The sequence below is a fragment of the Podarcis gaigeae genome (assembly GCF_964106915.1).
Source record: "Podarcis gaigeae genome assembly, chromosome: 1".
Taxonomy (NCBI): domain Eukaryota; kingdom Metazoa; phylum Chordata; class Lepidosauria; order Squamata; family Lacertidae; genus Podarcis; species Podarcis gaigeae.
Window position 1 is genome coordinate 1,737,068 of NC_139678.1, and position 21,320 is coordinate 1,758,387.

General features: G+C 47.6%; 1 protein-coding gene across 2 annotated transcripts in view; it reads left to right on the top strand.

The window, feature by feature from the left end:
- FANCM (FA complementation group M) overlaps positions 1–21,320 on the top strand; it is a 54,299-nt gene that overhangs the window by 30,848 nt on the left and 2,131 nt on the right. For both annotated transcript variants that reach the window (XM_083730479.1, XM_083730480.1), the window contains 7 exons: positions 6,785–8,759; positions 13,934–14,016; positions 14,119–14,187; positions 14,861–14,962; positions 15,753–15,909; positions 17,050–17,153; positions 18,649–19,104. In XM_083730479.1, the coding sequence (XP_083586605.1) occupies positions 6,785–8,759; positions 13,934–14,016; positions 14,119–14,187; positions 14,861–14,962; positions 15,753–15,909; positions 17,050–17,153; positions 18,649–19,104 (2,946 nt within the window). The remainder of the gene's footprint in view (positions 1–6,784; positions 8,760–13,933; positions 14,017–14,118; positions 14,188–14,860; positions 14,963–15,752; positions 15,910–17,049; positions 17,154–18,648; positions 19,105–21,320) is intronic.

Genomic DNA, 21,320 nt, shown 5'->3' on the forward strand with positions numbered 1-21,320 from the left:
CGAGAGTGGAAGAATCCATAGCGTAAAATTGAAAGTACAGTGGTGCCTCGCAAGACGAAATTAATTCGTTCCGCAAGTCTTTTCGTCTTGCGAGTTTTTCGTCTTGCGAAGCACGGTTTCCCATAGGAATGCATTGAAAATCAATCAATGCGTTCCTATGGAAACCGCCTTCAGACCAGGTTTGGGGACAGTCTGTCCCCCGACCTCTTCTGAAGGCCGACGGGGGGGGGCGAAAGTCTTTGCTTCCCCCCCCCTTCCCGGGACAGCGGAGACTTCTCCGCTGTCCTGGGGCAATTTTAAAATGCTGGCGGGCGGCAGCGAAGCCTTCGCTGCCGCCCGCCAGCATTTTAAAAACCCCGGGACAGCGGAGGACTTCTCCGCTGTCCGGGGCGATCTTAAAATGCTGGCGGGCGGCAGCGCTGCCGCCCGCCAGCATTTAAAAAACCCCCGGGAAGGCAGGCAGGGGGGACAAAGACTTTTGCCCCCCACCCGCCTTCAGAAGAGGTTCAGAGGGCTCTCCAAGCTGCGGATAGCAGCCTGCTGCCCCGCGTGAGGGGCAGACATTCGCAGCTTGGGGAGCCCTGCAGGACTTCCCCGCAGGGCTCTCCAAGCTGCGGATAGCAGCCTGCTGCCCCGCGCGAGGGGCGCTCTTAAGCAGAGCGCCCCTCGCGCGGCGCAGACATTCGCAGCTTGGGGAACCCTGCAGGACTTCCCCGCAGGGCTCTCCAAGCGGCGAATGTCGGCCCCGCGCGAGGGGCGCTCTGCTTAAGAGCGCCCCTCGCGCGGGGCAGCAGGCTGCGCACCTTCCCCTCTGTTCCCGGACCTGTCCTGAAGGCTTGCGGTGGGAGGAGGGCTTTCCTCCCCACCGCCAACATTCAGAATGCTGTTCTGAATGTTGGCGGTGGGGAGGAAAAACCCTCCTCCCACCGCAAGCCCCGGGAACAGAGGAGAAGCGCTGCGCACCTTCCCCTCTGTTCCCGGACCTGTCCTGAAGGCTTGCAGTGGGAGGAGGGCTTTCCTCCCCACCGCCAACATTCAGAATGCTGTTCTGAATGTTGGCGGTGGGGAGGAAAAACCCTCCTCCCACCGCAAGCCCCGGGAACAGAGGAGAAGCCCTTCGCGCCTTCCCCTCTGTTCCCGGACCTCCCACCGCAAGCCTTAGGACAGGTCCGGGAACAGAGGAGAAGGCGCGCTGCGCTTCCCCACTGTCCCCGGAGATTTCCCTATGGGCTTTCGTCTTGCGAAGCAAGCCCATAGGGAAATTCGTCTTGCGAAGCCGCTAAAAAATCGGAAAACCCTTTCGTCTTGCGGGTTTTTCGTTTAGCGAGGCATTCGTCTTGCGGGGCACCACTGTACAGTTTTACAGTCTCGTACCGGAAGAAAGATAAGCCTGTCTTCCCTTCTCACGCTCCTCACAGACAGGCGTGTGAATCACACAAATCATACAATTCCGCTTCGGAGGTCTGATTTGCTAATGGGGTTGGGGCAATGTCATGCTTCATGTATCTTAGGTGAGTTCATTGCATTCAGGTTTGAGGACCTGTTGATCTCAGTAACTTAGTTTAATGTTAAAACGCTTCAGTTTGCTGTAAATTCTGAGCAAATACATGCATGAGATTCTAACTTGGAAAATTTTAGGTGTGGATTTTTTTGGCTTTTCTCTGTGTGCCTTTTATTCCAAGCACAAAAAAGCCACGGAGACAGTTGTGTCCTGCTGCAGAAAAGTGGGAAACAACCCTCTGTTTCATGCAGATGCACACATCAGCACACAGATGAACCATAAAAGCAGCTTTTTATTAATGCCTTCCTGGCTTCATTGCTAAGGCAACGGAGGCTTGGCCAAACGGATTGGATTTTCCCCTAGCTGGAGTTTGCAGATTCCACAGTGCTGCCTTCAGCGCTTTGAGAGCAGGCAGTGGGCTTATCTCCCATCACAGTGCTGTGGTGCTTAGCACTAAGACTGGAGATAAAAGATCCCTCATTGCCCTAAAGATCAGACTCGGAGCCTTATCTCCCAGTCCGCTTGTAGATAAAGATGAGGCCTGGCAGGCTGGATCTGGCCTGCAGGCCATGGGTGACCACCTCTCCTCTGTTAGAGAGAAGCCGCCAGTTGCTCTGCTCTGGAATCCTGTGGAGGAGTCCGCACAGCTGCTCTAGAAGAGCCCAGCAGATGACTTTCTGTTCAGTGAGCGTGTGCTTGCTGGGCGCAGCTCACTAGAAGGAACGCAGCTTTTGCACAATACCCCTTTCAAGGCTTTTCTGCTGTGCTTGTGCTTTGGGAGCTGTAGCTTCAACAACAGGAGCCTCCGTAGATGTTGACACCAATAAGAGATTGTGAATTCAGATTTCAGAAACTAGCTGGTGCCAAATTTGGTGGCCAGGCTGCTCACCGGGGCAAGGCGGTCTGAGCACACAACTGTAATCCTGGCCCAGCTGTGCTGGCTATCAGTTAGCTTCTGGGCCCAGTTCAAAACACTAGTTTTGACCTATAAAACCTCATGCAACTCTGCACCCCAATGCTTCTTGGACTGCTTCCCCCCATATGAACCGACCTGGACCCTTCGATCATCCTCTGAGGCCCTTCTTCCTTTGCCTCCTCCATGAGAGGTCTGGAGGGTGGCAACATGAAAACAGGTCTTTGCAGTGGTGGGTCCCCATTTGAGGAATGCTCTCTCCAGGGAGGCTCGCCTGATGCCATGATTACATATCTTTCGGCAATAGGCAAAAACATTTCTTTTCTGCCCAGCCTTTGATTTTAAATTATCCATGGCCTCCTTGAGTGGTTGAGATGTTTTAATCCTGCCTTTTAAGAATATGATTGTCTATTAGATTCTTATTTTATTTTGTTTTATGCTGTTTTTAATGTTTTGTTTGTTTGTTTGTTGTAAGTCGCTTTGAGCTGCTGTTGGAAGAAAAGTAATTAATAAATAATAATAATAATTAAATGGTGAATGGTTGAACTTTGAGGACAATGTTTACCCAGTGTTAGAAACTGAGATATGAAAGCTAGGAGCACCTTAAACTTCTAGGTTATGGATGCAACAACGGAACGTCTAGGTGTGTTTTTTTAATAACAAGAATGCAAAGCTGAAAATGAATGAATTGAAGCTAAAATATTATGTTCATTTTTCACATGGTCTAGTCCTTCCCCTGCCCACCCCCCTAATATTCTTAAGAGGGTCTTTTTTCCAGTCTTCAGTCTTCCAGTAGCTGGGATTGGGGAGGCAGAAAAAGTTCCTCCTTTCCTTCATTCTGCAGTTTTAATCTGAAATCTTAGGCTCAGTACTGCGTCCAGAGCTCAGAAACTGCTCACGCTAATGAAATTCCCTGTTGCAAAACGCGCCTAGAACAACGGGAATTTCGAACACTGTGTTTACTACCATGCAGAGCGCAGTAAATTAAAGGATTGCATTGTTGGCCTACTTCTGTGGATTCTTTAATAAAAAGTGTACCCTGGGTGGATTTCAACCCCCTTTTGTAGGACCTCCTTGCAGGCGCTTCTGCTTTAGCTAGGGATGCAAATGTGCTTCCAGTGAACAGGTGATGCCGTGTGTTGGCACACTTAGGCAGGTTTTAAGCAGCAAACTCACTTTGGGTTCAGGAGCTTGAGTCACGCGCAGTAATGCAGTTCTTGGCCTGCAATAACGTCAGAGTGTTAAATTTAACACTTGTCGGTTTTTCTCTCCTACGTCAATTCACACTCCTACGCCAACAAAATGGCTCAAGGCTATAATTGCCCACATGCGCGACTCCTACTTATGGCTGCTGGGATTCCATGGGCGGGAAACTGCGGCTGGAAGCCTGCAGAGAATCCAGAGGAGGGAGTCAAGTCCCACACGTGCAGGAGCAGTGCAAATGCTCTGTTGTTGTTGCAGCTTCAGCACTTGGGATCAAATGTCTGCAGGATGGGAACTGTCCATGCAAGACAACCTCAATCTGTGCTTGGATAATTTTGTTTATTTATGTCTGTTTTGCCTCTTTGGAATACTTCCAACAGTGTTGAAAATGCATCTCCTTTTCACAGCAGAAGCCCGCAGAAGAACTTCCACTCAGGATCATGGTTATAGTCATAGAGAACTCTTGTGCCTCAAAAGGCAAGCGTCCTCTTCTCACTGTGGCCACCCAGATAAACCCAAAAGCACAATTTCAACACAAGAGCTCTCTCCCCTTCTGTGGCTTCCAGCAACTGGCATTCAGGAGAGCATCGCTGCCTCCGTGATGGTGTTTCCTGCTTGGCAGGGGGTTGGACTCGATGGCCCTTGTGGTCTCGTCCAACTCTATGATTCTATGTGAAGGCAGAGCAGAGCTATCCTGGCCTAGAAGCCATGAATAGCCTCCTCCATGAATCTGTCTAACACCCCTTTAAAGCTATCCACGTTTGTGGCCACAGCCACATCTCATGGGAGTGAATTCAATAGTTTAACCACGCATGGTGAAGTTCTTCCTTTTGTATGTCCTGAATTGACCAACGCTCAGCTTCGTTGGTTGGCCCTAGATTGAGAAGGGGCAGGATGACTGCAAAGGTCTTGCCAGGCATCTGAGTTAGCAGGGATTGTTGGAGGCCCCATGGGAGCCTGAGTGCGGTGAAGGTGAGCAACTTAGCTTGAAGCATTGCGGTAGCCCCAGGCAGAAGCCCATTGGAGGTTGGAATGCTCCAGTCAGGTGGTCATACAGTTCAAGGCACACTTGAGCCATACACATGAGTCTGCTGGCACACCTGCTGTCACCCCTGGGACTGTGGCAATGAGGGCAAGATCACAGGAGTTGAGAGAACTTCTAGGGAGGAGTTTTTAGCACAGAACAGTGACAAGAAAGGCGCAGGTTCGTGGGGGAGGTTGCAGAAGCTGTGCTTGGAGGAGGGATGGTTCTGCACAATTCTGTTTGCATGGTTTGCTTTTCAACCCACATCTGAAAAGCTAAGCTTGGTGTGCTGAGAGCTTCCACTAATACCCACGCGCGCGCGCACACACACACACACACACACACACACACTCTCTCTGTTGCTAATCAGGTCCTGCACTACTTTGCCCTGGAGCATTAAAGGGTCATATGGGCATTTAAGAGGATAAAGCTGCACTCAGCAATCTGAAAGGCTTGCCAGCTTTCCCTGCTTGCTTCTCCAGCTTGTTACAGAAAACACATTGCCCCTAATGACAGCAGGGAAGCTGATGTTCATTCCAAAATTATGCTGTGTTGGCTTTGCCCTCCCTTCCTTCCTTCCTTCCTTCCTTCCTTCCTTCCTTCCTTCCTATTGCCTTGTGTTCCCTTTGGAGGCTTATTCTTCATGTGCTCCAGCCATGGGGTTCTTTTGCATTGCAAGGAGTCAACTCTTGGAGCCCAAGAGTTGTCAGAATTGTTATTATGACTCCTGTACTCCCAAAGCCAGAGTTGCCTTGTGACTCTGCGGGTGGGATGTTTGTGTAATGAGCTATATGGATTCTCCCTTTTATTGATGCCCTGCTCCCCTGGGAGAGGGAGAGAGAGAGAGAGAGAGAGAGAGAGAGAGAGAGAACTGTTGTGGCCAGAAGCCCATTTAATTGTTAGGCACCACATTTTCTGTCACCTTTCCAAGTTGTGAATATTGTTAAGTCTGGCAGGATTCTATAATTCTTAATGAAAGCCGTTGTGCTAATGCAATCGTATTGGGAAAGGAGCGGTTTTGTCCCATGACCTATTTTGCTGAGCAGCTGGTTTCAAATCTCAAGTTTTGTTAGTTCCTTCAAATGGTTTTTTGATGCTTTACTCTACTAAGCAACGTGTGAAGGTGTGAGAGTGTCTTTGCTTCCCACCTGCAGTTTAGAACCTGCCTGGGGTCAAGTGTCCTTTTCCATAGGGAAGGAGAGCATTTATGTAAGACCTTGTGAGTCTGAAATGAGGACACACACTATGATCCTAGCTGCCAGACTTAGGTACCCCTGGAGGAGAGTTGCTTTATGTAACTTATATATCAGGCCATTTTTAATGTTATTTTTTTTTTTGTAGGCCAAATTGGCAGGTAAATGAACTAGCTGCATCGTTCTGTTTTGATTTAAATGACTCCATGATCCTGTGAACTTAGGGAAGGCTGCACCAATACACACAGGCATTGTTTTCCAGAATATAGTCAGTCCAGAATTTGGAAGCAGTAGCGGAAAACTGATGGAAAGTATTGTTAGAAGATAAAATAACCAAACCTATAGAAGTACAAGCCTTCCTGAAACAGAACCAGCATGGCTTCTGCAACGCCAAGTCTTGCATTATGAACATATTAGACCTCTTTGAGAGTATCAACAAGCATAGCATACTTAGGAATTTCAAAAGGCTTTCGACAAAGTACCTCATCAAAGACTCCTGCTGAGTAAGCTTAGCAGTCATGGAAGAGGTCCTCTTGTGGACTGGGGATTGAGAACCAGCGAGTAGGAATAAAGGGACAGATCTGTGGATGGAGAGATGTAGAAAGTGGAGTCAGAGGCCATATTGCTTCTGAATGCCAGTTGCTGGAGGTCGCACAAAGCGAGAGGACTCTTGTGCTTGAGTCTTGTTTGCTGGTTTCCCACAGGCATCTGGGGAGAAGCCATTGTGAGAACAGAAAGCTGGACTAGATGGGCTGTTGGCCTGATCCAGCAGGCTCTCTTGATTTTCTCCTTGAGCCCTCAAGAGCAAATGTTGGTCTCCTGGCCCTTTCCCTTCTGCAAGACTGAAGCCATGTCAGTCTAGTAAACACAGTTGATGGGGGGATAAGGAGTGCGATGAACTTTGAGTCAAACAGATATCTGAAATAGTGTCTTTTCTTTTTTTCAACTAGGGAGAATGCCACTATGAGCTGGATACCCGTCCTTATTTTCACTGGGAAGATGTTGAGGCATCGGAGGGGGCTCAGCGGGGCAAGAGGTATCGTGATGCTGCAGCTGCTCAAAAGGCGCCTTTCTCTAGAAAAACCCAGGCAGAGGCTCCAAAAGCAGCAACACACCGCTCATTTTCCTCCGTGGAGCTTGATGCAGAATGTGTATCTCTCTTTAAAGCAACAAGCTTCAAATCTGTGAATAGGCCTCAGGCTCTGACGGTAGACTCTGAAAGTCGTGCTACAGAGGGGCTCAGCCCTGCAGATGGTTTTCCAGCAAGCACTTTGCCGTTGGTTGAAGGTGCTGGATGTAAAAAAAAGTCAGATAAGGATGAGGAAAACATGGAGGAATCTGCCAGCATAAGCATTGCCCAGAGAAGCGTTGCTGATCGCGAAAACGCAGCAGAAACAAAATTTCAGCCCATCTCAAAAGTGTGCGACTCATGGAATGGACACGGTGCAGACTCAGGCTACGGCTGCTTTGCAGAAGAAAATTCTCCCCTTTCTTCCTTGTTTTATGCACCACCAGCAGCAGCAGTGGTGGATTTGTTTGTGCTTCCTGGTGCTAGTGCCGAAGAGGATGCTTTTTGGGGAAAATGCATCCCAACAAATGCAGCAAGGCTTCTGTCACAGTCTCCCCCTTCTCTGAATGAATTATTTGATTCTGAAGAAGAGACAGAGGATGTAGCCCAGCAGTTAAGCTCAGTGCAAAAATGTGTTTCCGGTGTGTTTGCAGGCAAACGTCCTTCAGGAGAAAAACTGACTCCTTTCAAACCACCTTCCATGTCACCTCTGACCATGTCTGAACTCACCGATGCTCAGGAACAGTGTTCCTTGAATAACCCTTTGGAAAAAAGCTGCATTCCTGAAGCTTCCTTTAGCAAGATAAATGATTTTGATTGGGACGAAATATTTGAGTGTGACGATGAAAAGCAGATGGGCATTCAAGGGAGAACTCCACCAGTGGCAAATCATGATCCAGGAGCAAACCATTCAGGAAAGGAGTCGGCTTGCAGAAGTTATCAAGGATCCCAGAAGCTGGCTGAGAGGAATGCAAGCCCTACTGAAGTGCCTGGGTGTTTCTTTATAGGAGAGGATTTTGCAGAGAGTGGCCCTCATCCAGACACAAAAGAAGGGGAGCTTTCAGAGCCATCATTGCGGGGTCCTCAAGCCAGTACCCTGAGCAAGGAAGAGGAGACCTCTGGAAGGCAGACCTCAAGGGAGGAGCTTCATGAGGTCAGCCAAGGAAACCTCATGAAGTCACTGACAATCCCAAGAGATGGAGGTTTGGAAGCATCTGTTGATCCTGTCGGTGCAGGCAAAGGAGAAGCCCAGCGTCCTGGAGAGTTCCACAATGTTTCCCAGGAGTTGTTCTCTGTTAACTTTGATCTGGGTTTCCTGACTCAAGAATCGGAGGACGAGTGCCCAGAGCAAGTGGACACCGTGAAAGATGGGGGAATTCATGCGGCAGTTAGCTCCTCTAGCGCTGAAGTAGCACTCTCAAACAGCAACATGTCAAGGAAGTCTCCACTGACCTGGGGCAATGAATGCTTTAATGGAACCAAGTTTTCTACACCTTTACATCTACAAAATCGGGACTCTTGTCTTGCGGCAGTTGAAAATGTTATTCCCTTGGTCTCTCCTTTGACACCAGCGAGAGGGAAACTGTGCCAGTCACCAGGTTCTGCTCACGCTGCATGTTCCACACCGACAGGTAGGCAGGTGAGCCATGCTGGCATCCCCAGAAGAACCTCCATGAGCTCTTTCTCCGGGAATAGGCAGGAAAGTCCACAGGCACCAGTTCCAAGGAGAGGGAATGCCAGTACAGTGAAAAGGGACTTGGCTAACTCCATTTTCAGCACAGAGGGGCTCACACTGCGGGAAACCGTGAAGGTGGAAAACGGAAGCCTAAATGGCCCTAACGTGCTTCCCATTGAAGGTAAGATTTTTTAAAAATTAAAACAGCGTAAGGCATTATGCAGAGAGGACTTAGTCTGCCTACAGTCTTCAGAAGGCAGATGGGAACTGGATACTGAGATCCTGCCTTTTAAGCAATGAAGGGATGTTCTCTCGCTCGGTTTATGGCAAGGCTAAGCATCAGGTTGCAGAAGGCAACATCCTAGAGTTGGGAAGGGCCTCATGGGGAGTCAGCCCAACACCCCCCGTCCCCCCAGCTGATGCAGGAAACCCCCCACCCTCTGGAGCCCCAATAGGTGAGGCCATCTTGCCTCTGCTTAAGAACCTCAAGTGGAAAGAGAGTCAGTCCGACATTCTCTCTTGAATGGTTTATGCTGTTGGGAATGTTTAAATCATTTTTCTTGCAATGCATTTAAAATATTCTTTAGCCTTCCTCCCCACACAAGAGGGTACCAAAGTGGGGTACAGTGGAATAAATTAAAAGCAACCCCCTCTCCCTCAGTTACAGATCATCAGTCAGATAAAAACAGGAACAGATAAAACCATGGCAGAGTCAGTAGTGACAATAAAGGGTAAAGGGACCCCTGATCACTAGGTCCAGTCATGACCGACTCTGGGGTTGTGGTGCTCATCTCACTTTACTGGCTGAGGGAGCCGGCGTACAGCTTCCGGGTCATGTGGCCAGCATGACTAAGCCGCTTCTGGAGAACCAGAGCAGCGCATGGAAATGCCGTTTACCTTTCTGCTGGAGCAATACCTATTTATCTACTTGCACTTTGACACGCTTTCGAACTGCTAGGTTGGCAGGAGCAGGGACGAGCAACGAGAGCTCACCCCATCGCGGGGATTTGAACCGCCAACTTCTGATCGGCAGGTCCTAGGCTCTGTGGTTTAACCCACAGCGCCACCCGTGTGGGTTAAAATACTGCTGTGGCATTGATACCCCTAAAGGCCTGCTGAAATGGGTTCGTTTATGCCCTGCCCTATTCGGCCCATCCTCAACGCCAGTGGAGATCCTGGCTCGCCTCTTAGCTTCTCATTTTCTCTTCTCCAATCTAAGCCTGCTTCCCTGCAGCCTCTCCTCCTAGCGAGGGGCCTCCCGGTCCCCCTGCATCTAGGTCACACTTCTTCGTATGCAGTTTACTTTGTCAGTATCCTTTTTAAACGGTTAGAGGCAGCAGCTAGAACTCTCTGTGTTGGGAAGTGGAGACCGGTGGCTGTACCAACCTTTAAAGAAAGGGTTAAACTCTGGGAGGTTAGTGGCTAAAATAGCACACTTTTAGGTTCATGGAATAAGAGCACAGGCAAGGCCACTTTACTGAAATACAGTTGTTTACTTATTTGTTTTAAAAAAGGAAGATAACTTTATTAATTTGGGATAATATGTCTGAATAAACCTCAACTTTTTCTGTTCCTCATTGAGTAAGCTTTTTTCCAATCAGATGTAAGCAATTTTGCAGTAAGAGTGGTATTATATAAGATGCAATGTGATTTAGACAGAGCGATACTGCAACTTATTACAAAAGCAATTAAAAAAATTGAAATGTAAATGAACTGTGGAGCTTGGAACTGGACACGGTAAGCCAGATGGGGCCTGGCCAAAGTAGAATAAAGCAGCACCATTGCATCTGGAGGCTCTACTTCTGTGGATGCAACGCCTTTGCTCACTCCTGCCCTGGCGGTTTTCCCGCCGGAGGCCTGGGCTTCTGAATGGCAGTTGTGCTCAGGTGCCCCTCGTGGGTGCCCAGTTGGCCACCGTGAGAACAGGGTGCTGGCTTAGAGGACCCCCAGGCTTCATCCAGCTGCAGGATCAGCATAAGTTTCTACATCCTTAGCTTACATCTTTTACCTTTTTATATTCTTAGCTTAAATGTAAAAGTCCTACCCTCAAGGCCTGCTCCTTCCTCATTCTGTGTAAAAGCACGGGGGGGGGGGGGACTGCTGGATTCCTATTAAAAACAAACCAACACAGCTTTGGAGCTCAGATATTCTCGTATTAGATGGACAGATGAACTGCATAAGGAAATTTCAAGTAGGCTATGCTCAAAGGAATTCCTCACTAAGAGAGATAACCTTATAACTTCCTCAAGCCATGAATTAAAAATAAATTTATTTCAGGAGTTAATTTCACTCCTTCAAGATTCCCTGAAGGAAAAAAGGAACAGGTCAAATAGGCAATCCTCAGTATATAAAAACTCCAAACCCTGGTTTGATCAAGAATGCCAGGACATGAAGCTAAACTTACTGAAAAAATACAAGAATTATAGATCTGCCAATTTACCCCAACTCCCCACGGTCTGGTTTGAAGATAAACGAAATTATAAAATCCTGATTAAAAACAAAAAACTCCTGGCACAGAAAAGAGAATGGAAATGCCTAATAGATGCATCCAGAGAGAGAGACTCGGCCACCTTCTGGAGAATGGTAGCGAATGGAGTGCGATCTACCTCCTCAGAAGTGGAGTATACTATACCTGCAGGGACTTGGGAGGCATTTTTCCAATCATTATATTCAGCTCTGCCTTTGACACAGCCACTAACACAGTGTGCGGCAGGTGATGAGTGGCCTCCGGTGTCGGTTGCGGAGGTCAGGAGGCTTATTCAGGCACTCAAATACAGAAAAGCCCCGGGAGCAGATAATATCTCCCCTGAGCTTCTCAAAGCCAATATTGACTGGTGGGCCCCAGTCCTTGCCACCCTATTCACCAGCATAGATCAAACAGCAATAATACCAGAGGACTGGGGATTGGCAATCATCGTTCCCATATTCAAGAAAGGCTGTAAACTTGATCCAGCCAATTACAGACCAATCAGTCTCTTAAGCATTATTAGCAAACTTTACGCAACTCACTTACGTGAAAAGTTTGCGGACTGGCTGGAATGGGAGCACATCCTTAAGGAAGCCCAGGCTGGTTTCAGGGCACATAGATCAACTTTAGACCAAGGACTGGTATTGCAACATCTAGTGGAGAAATACACCTCAAAGAAAGGAGGCTCCCTCTATGTAGCCTTTATAGATTTCAAATCAGCTTTCGATTTGATACCCCGGCACAGACTTTGGGAAAAATTAAGTGCCACAAACATCGACAGACGTCTTTTGCTTCTTATCCGTAGACTACATGAAAACACTCGGATCTGTGTTAGATGTGACCGTTATGGGAACCTATCAAAGGAAATCCAAAGTTTCCATGGTGTCAAGCAAGGCTGTGTTCTTGCCCCTATTCTATTTAATTTCTACATAAACTCCTTAGTCAGAAAGATGGAGGATGCAAGTACTCATCCCCCAAACCTAAATAATATACCAATCCCAGTCCTTTTGTACGCAGATGATGCGGCACTTATTTCCTTCTCTTGTGTGGGTCTAAGAAAACTTTTACGAGCTCTTACAGAGTATTGCGAAGCTGAACACCTAATAATAAATTACACTAAATCAAAAATTATGGTGTTCTCCAAGAGAAAACTCCGACATAAATGGAAAATTAATAACCAACCTATTGAGCAAGTAACATCCTTTAGATATCTTGGAATAATCTTTGATGAGAAGGGATCCTGGTGCCATCAGATTAAGAATTCCATGGCAAATGCGCAAAGATCTTCCAGAGCTATCATAAGATTCTTCTATAGAAAAGGAGGTCAATATGTTCCTGCTGCCTCCCAGGTCTTTGTCGCAAAAATACTTCCACAACTGATGTATGGCACCCAGATATTTAACTGTCAAAAACTCAAGTCCCTGGAATCTGTACAAACTAAATTTTACCGCTCCCTACTAGGGTTACCTACCTGTGTTTCCAACACAGCCATTAGGCTGGAGGTAGGTCAACTCCCTATCAATGCCAGGATATGGATCCTGAAGATTCACTTCTGGCTAAAACTCATATTTTTCCCAGTGGGAGTGGCTCCATTGACTCTATTAGACCCGTTCCAGTCTAAATGGAGATTGTTGCTCTATGAAAAATTGAAGGGCCTGGGGCTTTCCCCACAAGAACTTATAGCCTCAGGTTTTGAAAAGGCTAAAAGGATGGTGAGCCAGCGAATAGGAGATGTAGAGCTTCAGGACCATATGAGCAAGATAGATAAATATCCAGCCATCCAAGATTATGGAAAAGGGTTCAATCTAACACCATATTTGCTGGATTTACAAATCGCAAAATACAGGCGGGCGTTTACCCTTACCAGATTTGATGTACTGCCATCTGCCTTACTAAAGGGCAGATACGTGGGCAAACCCTATGCTGAACGAGTCTGCCCATGTGGTCTGAAAGAGGTGGAAACGGTTTCACATGTGTTGCTACACTGCGACCTCTACGGGGATATCAGGTCACTGTTTATTTCCCCTATCGTTCAGAAATTTCCAGGTCGATCTGAATCTCAGCGGCTGAAAATCCTACTAGGAGATAAAAACCCAGAAGTAACACTGAAAGTGGCCAAATTTTCTGCGGCTGCGATCAAGCGGAGGGCTTTAGCTGTAAAAAAGTAAAAGACTTGACCCCTGGACAAGCCCCCTCATTTTTTTAAGTCTATACATATATTGTAGTGCGTGTGTGCGTGTGTGCGTGTGTGCGTGTGTGCATATGTGTATTGCTTTTATGTATAATTTTACAATTTTTAATTGACACCATTACTCCCCTTGTAAACTATCGTTGTTTTTTCTGGTCTATGACCGTAATAAATTAATTCATTCATTCTCTGCAAAAAAATTAATTCAAACCAACACAACCTTGAGGAATATGTGCAGGGAAGAGTTGGAAAATGGGGCAAAAGTGGCAGGGAGGGGAGAAATGGAGTCAGCTGGAGATACCTTGTTCCAGAGGTGCCTCTCTGGCTACCTGTAGGAGGAGCAACAGCTCTTGTACGTGGGCTGACAACATGTCCAAGAACAGATAAGTGATGTTGGTTTAGTGTTTTCCCCTTCTCTTTCCCCTCATCCCTATCACTCGGTAGCACTCTTAATTTCCAGCTCCGCAAGGCAGTGCAGCCGGCTGTTTTCCTATGCTGGGAAATACTAAGTTGCCCCAACTGAACCCTGAATGGATGAGGAATCACAGGCCGACAATAGCAACCTCCCAAGCCAATTCAGAAATGCCTTATTTAAAGAAAAAAGGGAGAAAGCATTTTCCTCTCGGACTTACAAATATATTGTATGGTGAAAAACACACACACACTTTCTTATTATTGTTACCCACATACTCCTTCGCAGTTGGGGCCGGCAGTGAAAGCGAAGAAGAAATTGTTTTTCTCAGAAAAAATAAGAAGAAAGTGAACGTTTTCACATCTCAAAACGTGAGTCAGCTCAGTTAAAATTAAAGGCCACCAAGATCCAAACAAAACTCCTCTCTGTGCGGTTTCTAAATGTGTTTTGACGTCTTCCTTCCTTCTCCCAAGATTGATGATGACTGTGACTTGGAATCGCCAGTATTTGCTGTCAAGAAACGGAGACGTCCGCTCGTCACAGTGAGTAAATACCCCCGTCAGGGCAGGAAAAACACATAAAACACATTTTGCTCCGGTTGGCTTAAACATCCCTCTTTATTGTTAGGAAATGTTTATTACCATTTTTATCTAAAATGGCTTTAACCTGCAATAGGACAGGAGCTGATTAGTTTTGAGATATCTAGCAGAAGTAAAATAGTTTTTTTTTATAGTCAATTCATTTATATACTACGTTTCCCACAATGACACCTGTGCTCAAAGCAGTTCCTGTAAAATGTGGTAAAGTTTATTCTTCAGATGGAGAGATATTTGGGCAGCATTCTCAGTTGAATGTACTCAGAAAACCAGTAGGCTGCTTTACCCTGAGTCGTCCTCTTGGCCACCTGCAAAGATGCTGCCCCTGCAGGGGTTCTGGGTCTCCACCAGAAACGGCTGAACAGGCCACCCCCTCCCTCTCCTCCACTCTTCCTCCATAATTCTTTAACCACCCCTTAAGTGTAATTTCACCATCAACATTAATCATAAGGAACATGAACCAGGCTGCCTATAGCATCCCAGATTTGAAGCCAAAGGCTGCAAGTTTTGGTTAAGCCAGACCCATAAAGTCCCTGCCAGGGTAGCATGGAGCAGCAGTTAAGGCCAGAGGAATCTGGCTCTGATGCCACTGTTGACCAGTGTCTGTGCTCTGTTTCAGTCAGATTTGTCTAGCGACGCAAGCCCAGATTGCCCTGAGAAGAGCTGGAGCAAGAAGCCAGGTGTGAAGAGGCGGAAAAGGGCAGACGCTGCTGCCAGGAAGGTGCGCATATGACACACAGCGATGCTTCTTTGAGGCTTGGGGTACTGTGCTTTTCGTTCCCCCCTCTGGAACCTTAGACAGGAAGGAAATACGGGGCAGTGCGCGTGAGGGGAACATGCTTGGAAACAGAGTCTCCTCTGTTAGGCCAAATTTCAGTTTTGGAGCAGGGCCATGCAGCTCAGCTGCGCAGGATGACACATACTTGGTGTGTCATTCAGCCCTTCCCATCCCCAGTTAAAGAAGAGGATCTGGTTTCAGGTAAGGAGGAGAGGCCTCTCTCTGCCCGAGAAGTCATTATAAAACTGGAAGCTGCCTTATACGGGCTTTGATCCATCTAGCTCAGCATTGTCCACAGACTGGCAGCAGTGGCTCTCCAGGGTTTTAGGCTGGAGTCATTCCCAGGCCTACTTGCAGATGCTGTCAGGGATTGAATCCCAAATGCAGGAAACTAATACCAAACCAAGGAATTCGGGGAGAGGTACTTTTGGCCTTGTGTTTTGTAATTGAGCGATGGACAAACAGTTTCTGCACTTGGAGGCTTTGGCCCCCGCCAATGGGGTGCTTCTTCTTTCCATGTGAGGCTGTGGCCTCAGATCACTTGATCTGCACGGCTGGTGGTGGTGGGGCTTCGTGGGCTGGCTGGCAACATGGGATCGTGTCCTTGCCCGTGGCCAGTTCCTAAAGGAAGCCCAGTTCTGATCAGCCCTGGCGTGGGGGTTGGCCAGTCCCCGGCCACCTGGCATGGCTGGTTCTACAGCAGAGTCTGCAGGAACTCTCTTGCTTCATGTAGAACGCAGCCAAATACTTCCTGGACCAAGAGGCGGAACTTTCTGAGGAAGGAGCCATGGAGGTTTCATCTGACGAGAGCGTCGGCTCGGAAAATGTGCAGAGTTCTTCCCTCGTCGAGTTTTTAAATGATGAGACACAGATTATGCAAGATCTCAATGGTAAGTGAAGGAAAACCCTGCCCTTTTCCTGTTAGCTGGCACTTCCTTTGGTCTAATTTTCCTTTTTCACTGGCACCAGTCCTCCCAGTAGCAGTCAGCATGTCAGTTTTTGGAAATCAGGTAGCAGCAGTAAATCAGGACTGTGGTGCTTCGGTCCATGCTGCAGTATCATCAACAAAGTGGAAAGGTGAGGAACAAAGGCACAAACTGCAGGAGAGCTTGAATAGCCAGCATTTGGACCGAGGCCTGGAAGTGGATAGAGAATGAACGGCATGTTGAGATGGATGCTTGGAGGCCACTGAACTGCTTCTGTGTGGCAGCAATTGCCACATGTGGAACCTGTCCCCCCAGCGCCATTGTGGGAAGGGTTTCTCTGCTACTAACAGGCCCCTGATTGCTGCAGAGTCTGTGTGGTGGGAATTGTAACGGGATCCGCAAAGTAAGCTGCCCTGCACAACACAACTTTCCCCCACCCTACAGAGACACTTTTTTTTAAAAAATAAATTTTTATTAAATTTTCCACCATAATAACACAAACCACAAAGCAAAATGATACACAAAAATAGAAAAGGAAAAAGAGAAGGGGAAAAAAAAGGAAAGGGGGGGGAACAATAAACAAATAGACACTAATAACAAACTTAATTCTTCACAAATCCAACTTTTTAAACATCTTACTTGACTTCCTCAAATCCCTCCCTTCTGAGTTTCCTTGTAATTTAAAAGTAACAGCTTTCCAATATCATTATTAAACTAAAACAATTTCCAATTATAGTCATCTTATTCACTTTTCTTAACATTCTGAATCCCATTTATTTAATTATAACTTAATTTGTCCTAGGCCTATTTGTTTCTTTCAAGTAATTTCTAATTTTTTTATATTACAATATTTATTCAAATAGTCCTTGAATTTCCTCCAGTCCCCTTGAAACTCCTCTTCTTTCTGGTCGCGGATTCTTCCAGTCAGGTCAGCTAGCTCCGAAAAGTCCATCATCTTCATCTGCCAATCTTCCACTGTTGGTAGTTCTTGTGTTTTCCAATTTTTAGCAAGTAATATTCTTTCTGCCTGCGACTTCAGTTCTGACTGCGGCTTCAGTTCCTCTTCTGTCTGCCTGACTGCTGTTCTTTTTTCTCTCTGCTCAGAATCTGAGATGCATGCAGTCTACCTGAAATCTGTACGAAGCCCAGCTGTTGGCAACAGGTATAAGATGCAGAAAGGATGCAACTCGGTGGCTGTTTTCTCACAGGTAGGAAGGCAGACAGGGAGGGTTGTGTCCAAAGCACAAACTGGGGCTGGTCTTGATCCAGAAATGCTGCTTGTTGGTTTCTCACAGCCTTATCAGAGCGAATGGTTGCTTTTCACGAGTGTTGTCTTAAAGGACAAGGCCGAAAGGATTGTTCCAAGGTGGGCTGACTTCTTAGCAAGGCAGAACCTGCTGCCTCAACACAGTTGGGGTTTGTTTAATACCACCCTTCGATAAAAATCCCCAGTGCGGTTCACATGAATCAAAAGATAAAAACAATGCAAAGTACAAATATCGCAAATCAGAGCTATTGTAAGGCAGAAGAAAGAAAAGGCAGCGTGATTTGGGGGGGGGGGCACAACCTAAGAACAGGATTCTGATTCCACCTGAATGACCTGGGAAAAGTCTGTGTCAGGCAGACTTCTCTGAGGAATGTGGTCCCTAGTTGGGATGCTGAGCTTGAGAAGTCCCCCCTCCCTCATAGCCACAAGCAGAAGGACCTTATATAGGTAGCTTGATTGATAGGGAGCTTGGCCTTCCTTTCGGCACTGGGGAGTCAAGCAAGTTTGGCCTCAAAGGACAGTAATGCCACCATGAATTGGGCTCGGGAAAACACTGGTAGCCAGGGAAGGTCCTTTAACTGGGCCAAGTGGCTGTGAACAAATCTTGCCACTATTAAAAGTCAATACCAGCTGCAGCTTCCAGGGCAGCCCCACATGCCAAAAGGTCCCCAGAGCACGGCTGCCCTTGGCCAGCCTGCCTCTCTCTCGGTGAAGCCACCGCTCATGTGCCAGCATCAGCTGGGAGAGGGAACTCCCTTGGTGTCACTGAGAACGCTTGGGAGTCCAGGGACAGGACTGGATCCTCCGCCCCAAACCAAAAAACAGATCCTTCAGGGGAGTGCAAGCGCATCTAGAACACATTGAGCTTCTCCCTAAACCCAGGCATCCTTCAGGCACAGAACTACTGCTTTCTAACACTTCTTCAGCCTGTGACGGGAGTCCAGGCAGCAACTCAGGGAGAGATGTGAACAGTCCAGGAACTGGGGTGGGGGAGTGTTTTTGCAGTGTGCAGGGGCCTGGGAAAACCTGGCTCAGGTGTTAAAATGAAAGAGCTTGGTTCCTCAGCATGTCGACGCCACTTTATCCCAGGTTCTTACTGTATTTTTCAATAGAAAGGGTGGGGTAGACGTGCCAAAATAAACTGGCTCCTGCAAATTAAGGCATTTGCCTTCTGGATTTCTGCCATATTCCATACATACCTGTGAACCTGAGAAGAAAGTGGCACATCAACGTTATTGTGTCATTAGAAACTGTGCCAGCCTCATGCGCTGAAAACTCCTCCAGGCTTGACTGGAAAGGTCACCTGCATTTCATCTGCTAGAGCTGGCCAGGCCTGCAGCTACAGCCCACGTGAGGCTCAAGACGTTCTGTGGCCCTGCCTTGGAGATACGCAAATCGTGGCGTGGGTTCTCCTCAGCGGTTTCATTTCCTTCCAGGTTCCAGAGCAGGACGAAAGCTACTTGGCAGACAGTTTCTGTGTGGAGGAGGTGGAGGACTCCCAAAGCTGCTCCAGTGAAGATGAGGAAGTTTGTGTTGACTTCAACCTGCTGCAGGAGAGCTTTGGACACGGGAGAAAGCAGTATTGCACCCGACGCAGGAGGAAGCTGAAAGAGGCAGGGGCTGCTCCCCCGCTGCTCAAGAAACGCTCCCGGATCCAGATTCTCAGCAGCTCGAGTGAAGATGAAGGAGGGGTCAGAAGGGAACCGCCTCCCGTCGCAAAAGCGGACCAGGGCTCGCATGCGTCCTCATCGCAGGCTTTAGACCACCGTCTGGACTGCAGAACATCAGCTCCAAAGGCTGAGATCCGTCCGCCCCAAGAGAGCAGGACCCAAGGGCTCGTGGGACTGAAATCTTCCTTGTCGGAAGAACTGGACTTCCAGGCAACGTCAAAGGTATGGGTTGTGTTCAAGCTGTTCCTTCCTTTGCTGGTTTATCTGTGGCCAGGATTAGAATAACAGACCAAAGCCCTGAAAGCGATCTGGTCAAAGCTCTCGCCAGGAGGCAAGATATCCCTCAGCGCCAGGGATGCTTCTTCAGGCTTTCCTTGAGAACCTTCAGCAAAAGCTCCCCCCGCCCCCTTGGTTGCCTCCTCCACTGTGAAAATGTAGTAATAATAAAATAATAACAATAAATTTTATTTATACCCCTCCCTCCCCAGCTAAGACCGGGCTCAGGGCGGCTAACACCAAGTATAAAAACAATTGATTAAAATACAACTTAACAACAAGATCAAAATACAACATTAAAATGCAGCCTCATTTCAGTACTGGGAACAGGCAGTTGTTCTGCACACTTTTGGCTGGTAGCACCCCGGTTCCCCTTGGTCATGCTCAGAGGCCTTTTATAGCGTTTCTGCCTAATGGCTTCAGACCAGAAATGTTGGGGGTTGCACAAATCACCTTCTGCATGTAAATTGAATAAATGTGCATGAGCTCTTTTTGCAATGGCATTTACGTTTTATTGAGCGCCTAGAGGACTACAGAAGGCTTGAGGTCAATGAAAGATTGGTGGGGAGGGCACCACCTCCTCGTCCCCAGAAGGTGTCCCGTTGGAATAATTTGCAGGTGACTTCCTCCATGCGTATGCAATTGTTCTACTATGAGGCTAGAAGCATGTCTAAACAAAAGTGGGATTAGGTTCTGTACCACTTGCCCACCTAGCAGTTCAAAAGCACATCAAAAAGGTTGCGGCACTCATCTCGCTCTATAGGCCGAGGGAGCCGGCGTTTGTCCGCAGACAACTTCCGGGTCATGTGGCCAGCATGACTAAGCCACTTCTAGCGAACCAGAGCAGCGCATGGAAACGCTGTTTATCTTCCCGCCAGAGCGGTCCCTATTTATCTACTTATACTTTTTGTTGTTGTTTAGTCGTTTAGTCGTGTCCGACTCTTTGTGACCCCCTGGACCAGAGCACGCCAGGCACTCCTGTCTTCCACTGCCTCCCACAGTTTGGTCAGACTCATGCTGGTAACCTCGAAAACACTATCCAACCATCTTGTCCTCTGCCGTCCCCTTCTCCTTGCGCCCTCCATCTTTCCCAACATAAGGGTCTTTTCCAGGGAGTCTTCTCTTCTCATGAGGTGGCCAAAGTCTTGGAGTCTCAGCTTCAGGATCTGTCCTTCCAGTGAGCACTCAGGGCTGATTTCCTTCAGAATGGAGAGGTTTGATCTTCTTGCAGTCCATGGGACTCTCAAGAGTGTCTTCCAGCACCAGAATTCAAAAGCATCCATTCTTCGGCGATCAGCCTTCTTGATGGTTCAGCTCTCACTTCCATACATCACTACTGGGAAAACCATAGCTTGAACTATACGAACCTTTGTTGGCAAGGTGATGTCTCTACTTCTTAAGATGCTGTCTAGGCCTGTCATTGCCCTTCTCCCAAGAAGCAGGTGTCTTTTAATTTCGTGGCTGCTGTCACCATCTGCACTTGACAAATACTGCCATTTTCTATGCAATATTTGGACTGTCAGGCAAACTACCAGCCCTTATCTTTCCCTGTTGTTTTTCCTGGTGGTCTATTTTAGGGCCCTAAACAGGTCATTGATGCGCTGATAGTGCCTTTGTGGTCTCTTTATACTGAGCCATCCACACATCATTTCACTTTAGGAGCTTTTCTGTGATGCGTCCTCAGCGCCACCTGGAGGGGACACTCATGCACTGCAGTGCATAAAAAGCCACACAACACAAACAACCTGGAACTTTTGAGGTACAGAATTTCTGCAGGACGTAACAAGGCGTTCCCTGGTTGGAAATGAAGCGGCATGACTGCCCCCCAAAACCTTCACAGGCGCAAGCAGTGTTGAAAGTGGGATTGTGTGTAACTGCCCCAATAGCTTCTTGAGAACAAATCACTATTAATGCTTGATGAAAAGGATGTCTGGAGGGGGCCCTCAGATGGTAGAATCATAGAAGGGTAGAATCCTGCGATGCAGGAGTCACAGCTGAAGAATCCCTGACAAATGGTCAACATCCAACCTCTGCCTAAATGAATGTTCCACTCTCCACCTCCCTGTTTTTAGCTGCTATGGGGAAAAGGCTGGGTATAAATCAATACATAATCATAGTAGTAGTAGTAGTAGTAGTAGTAAAAGTAAACCAACACCTTCCAA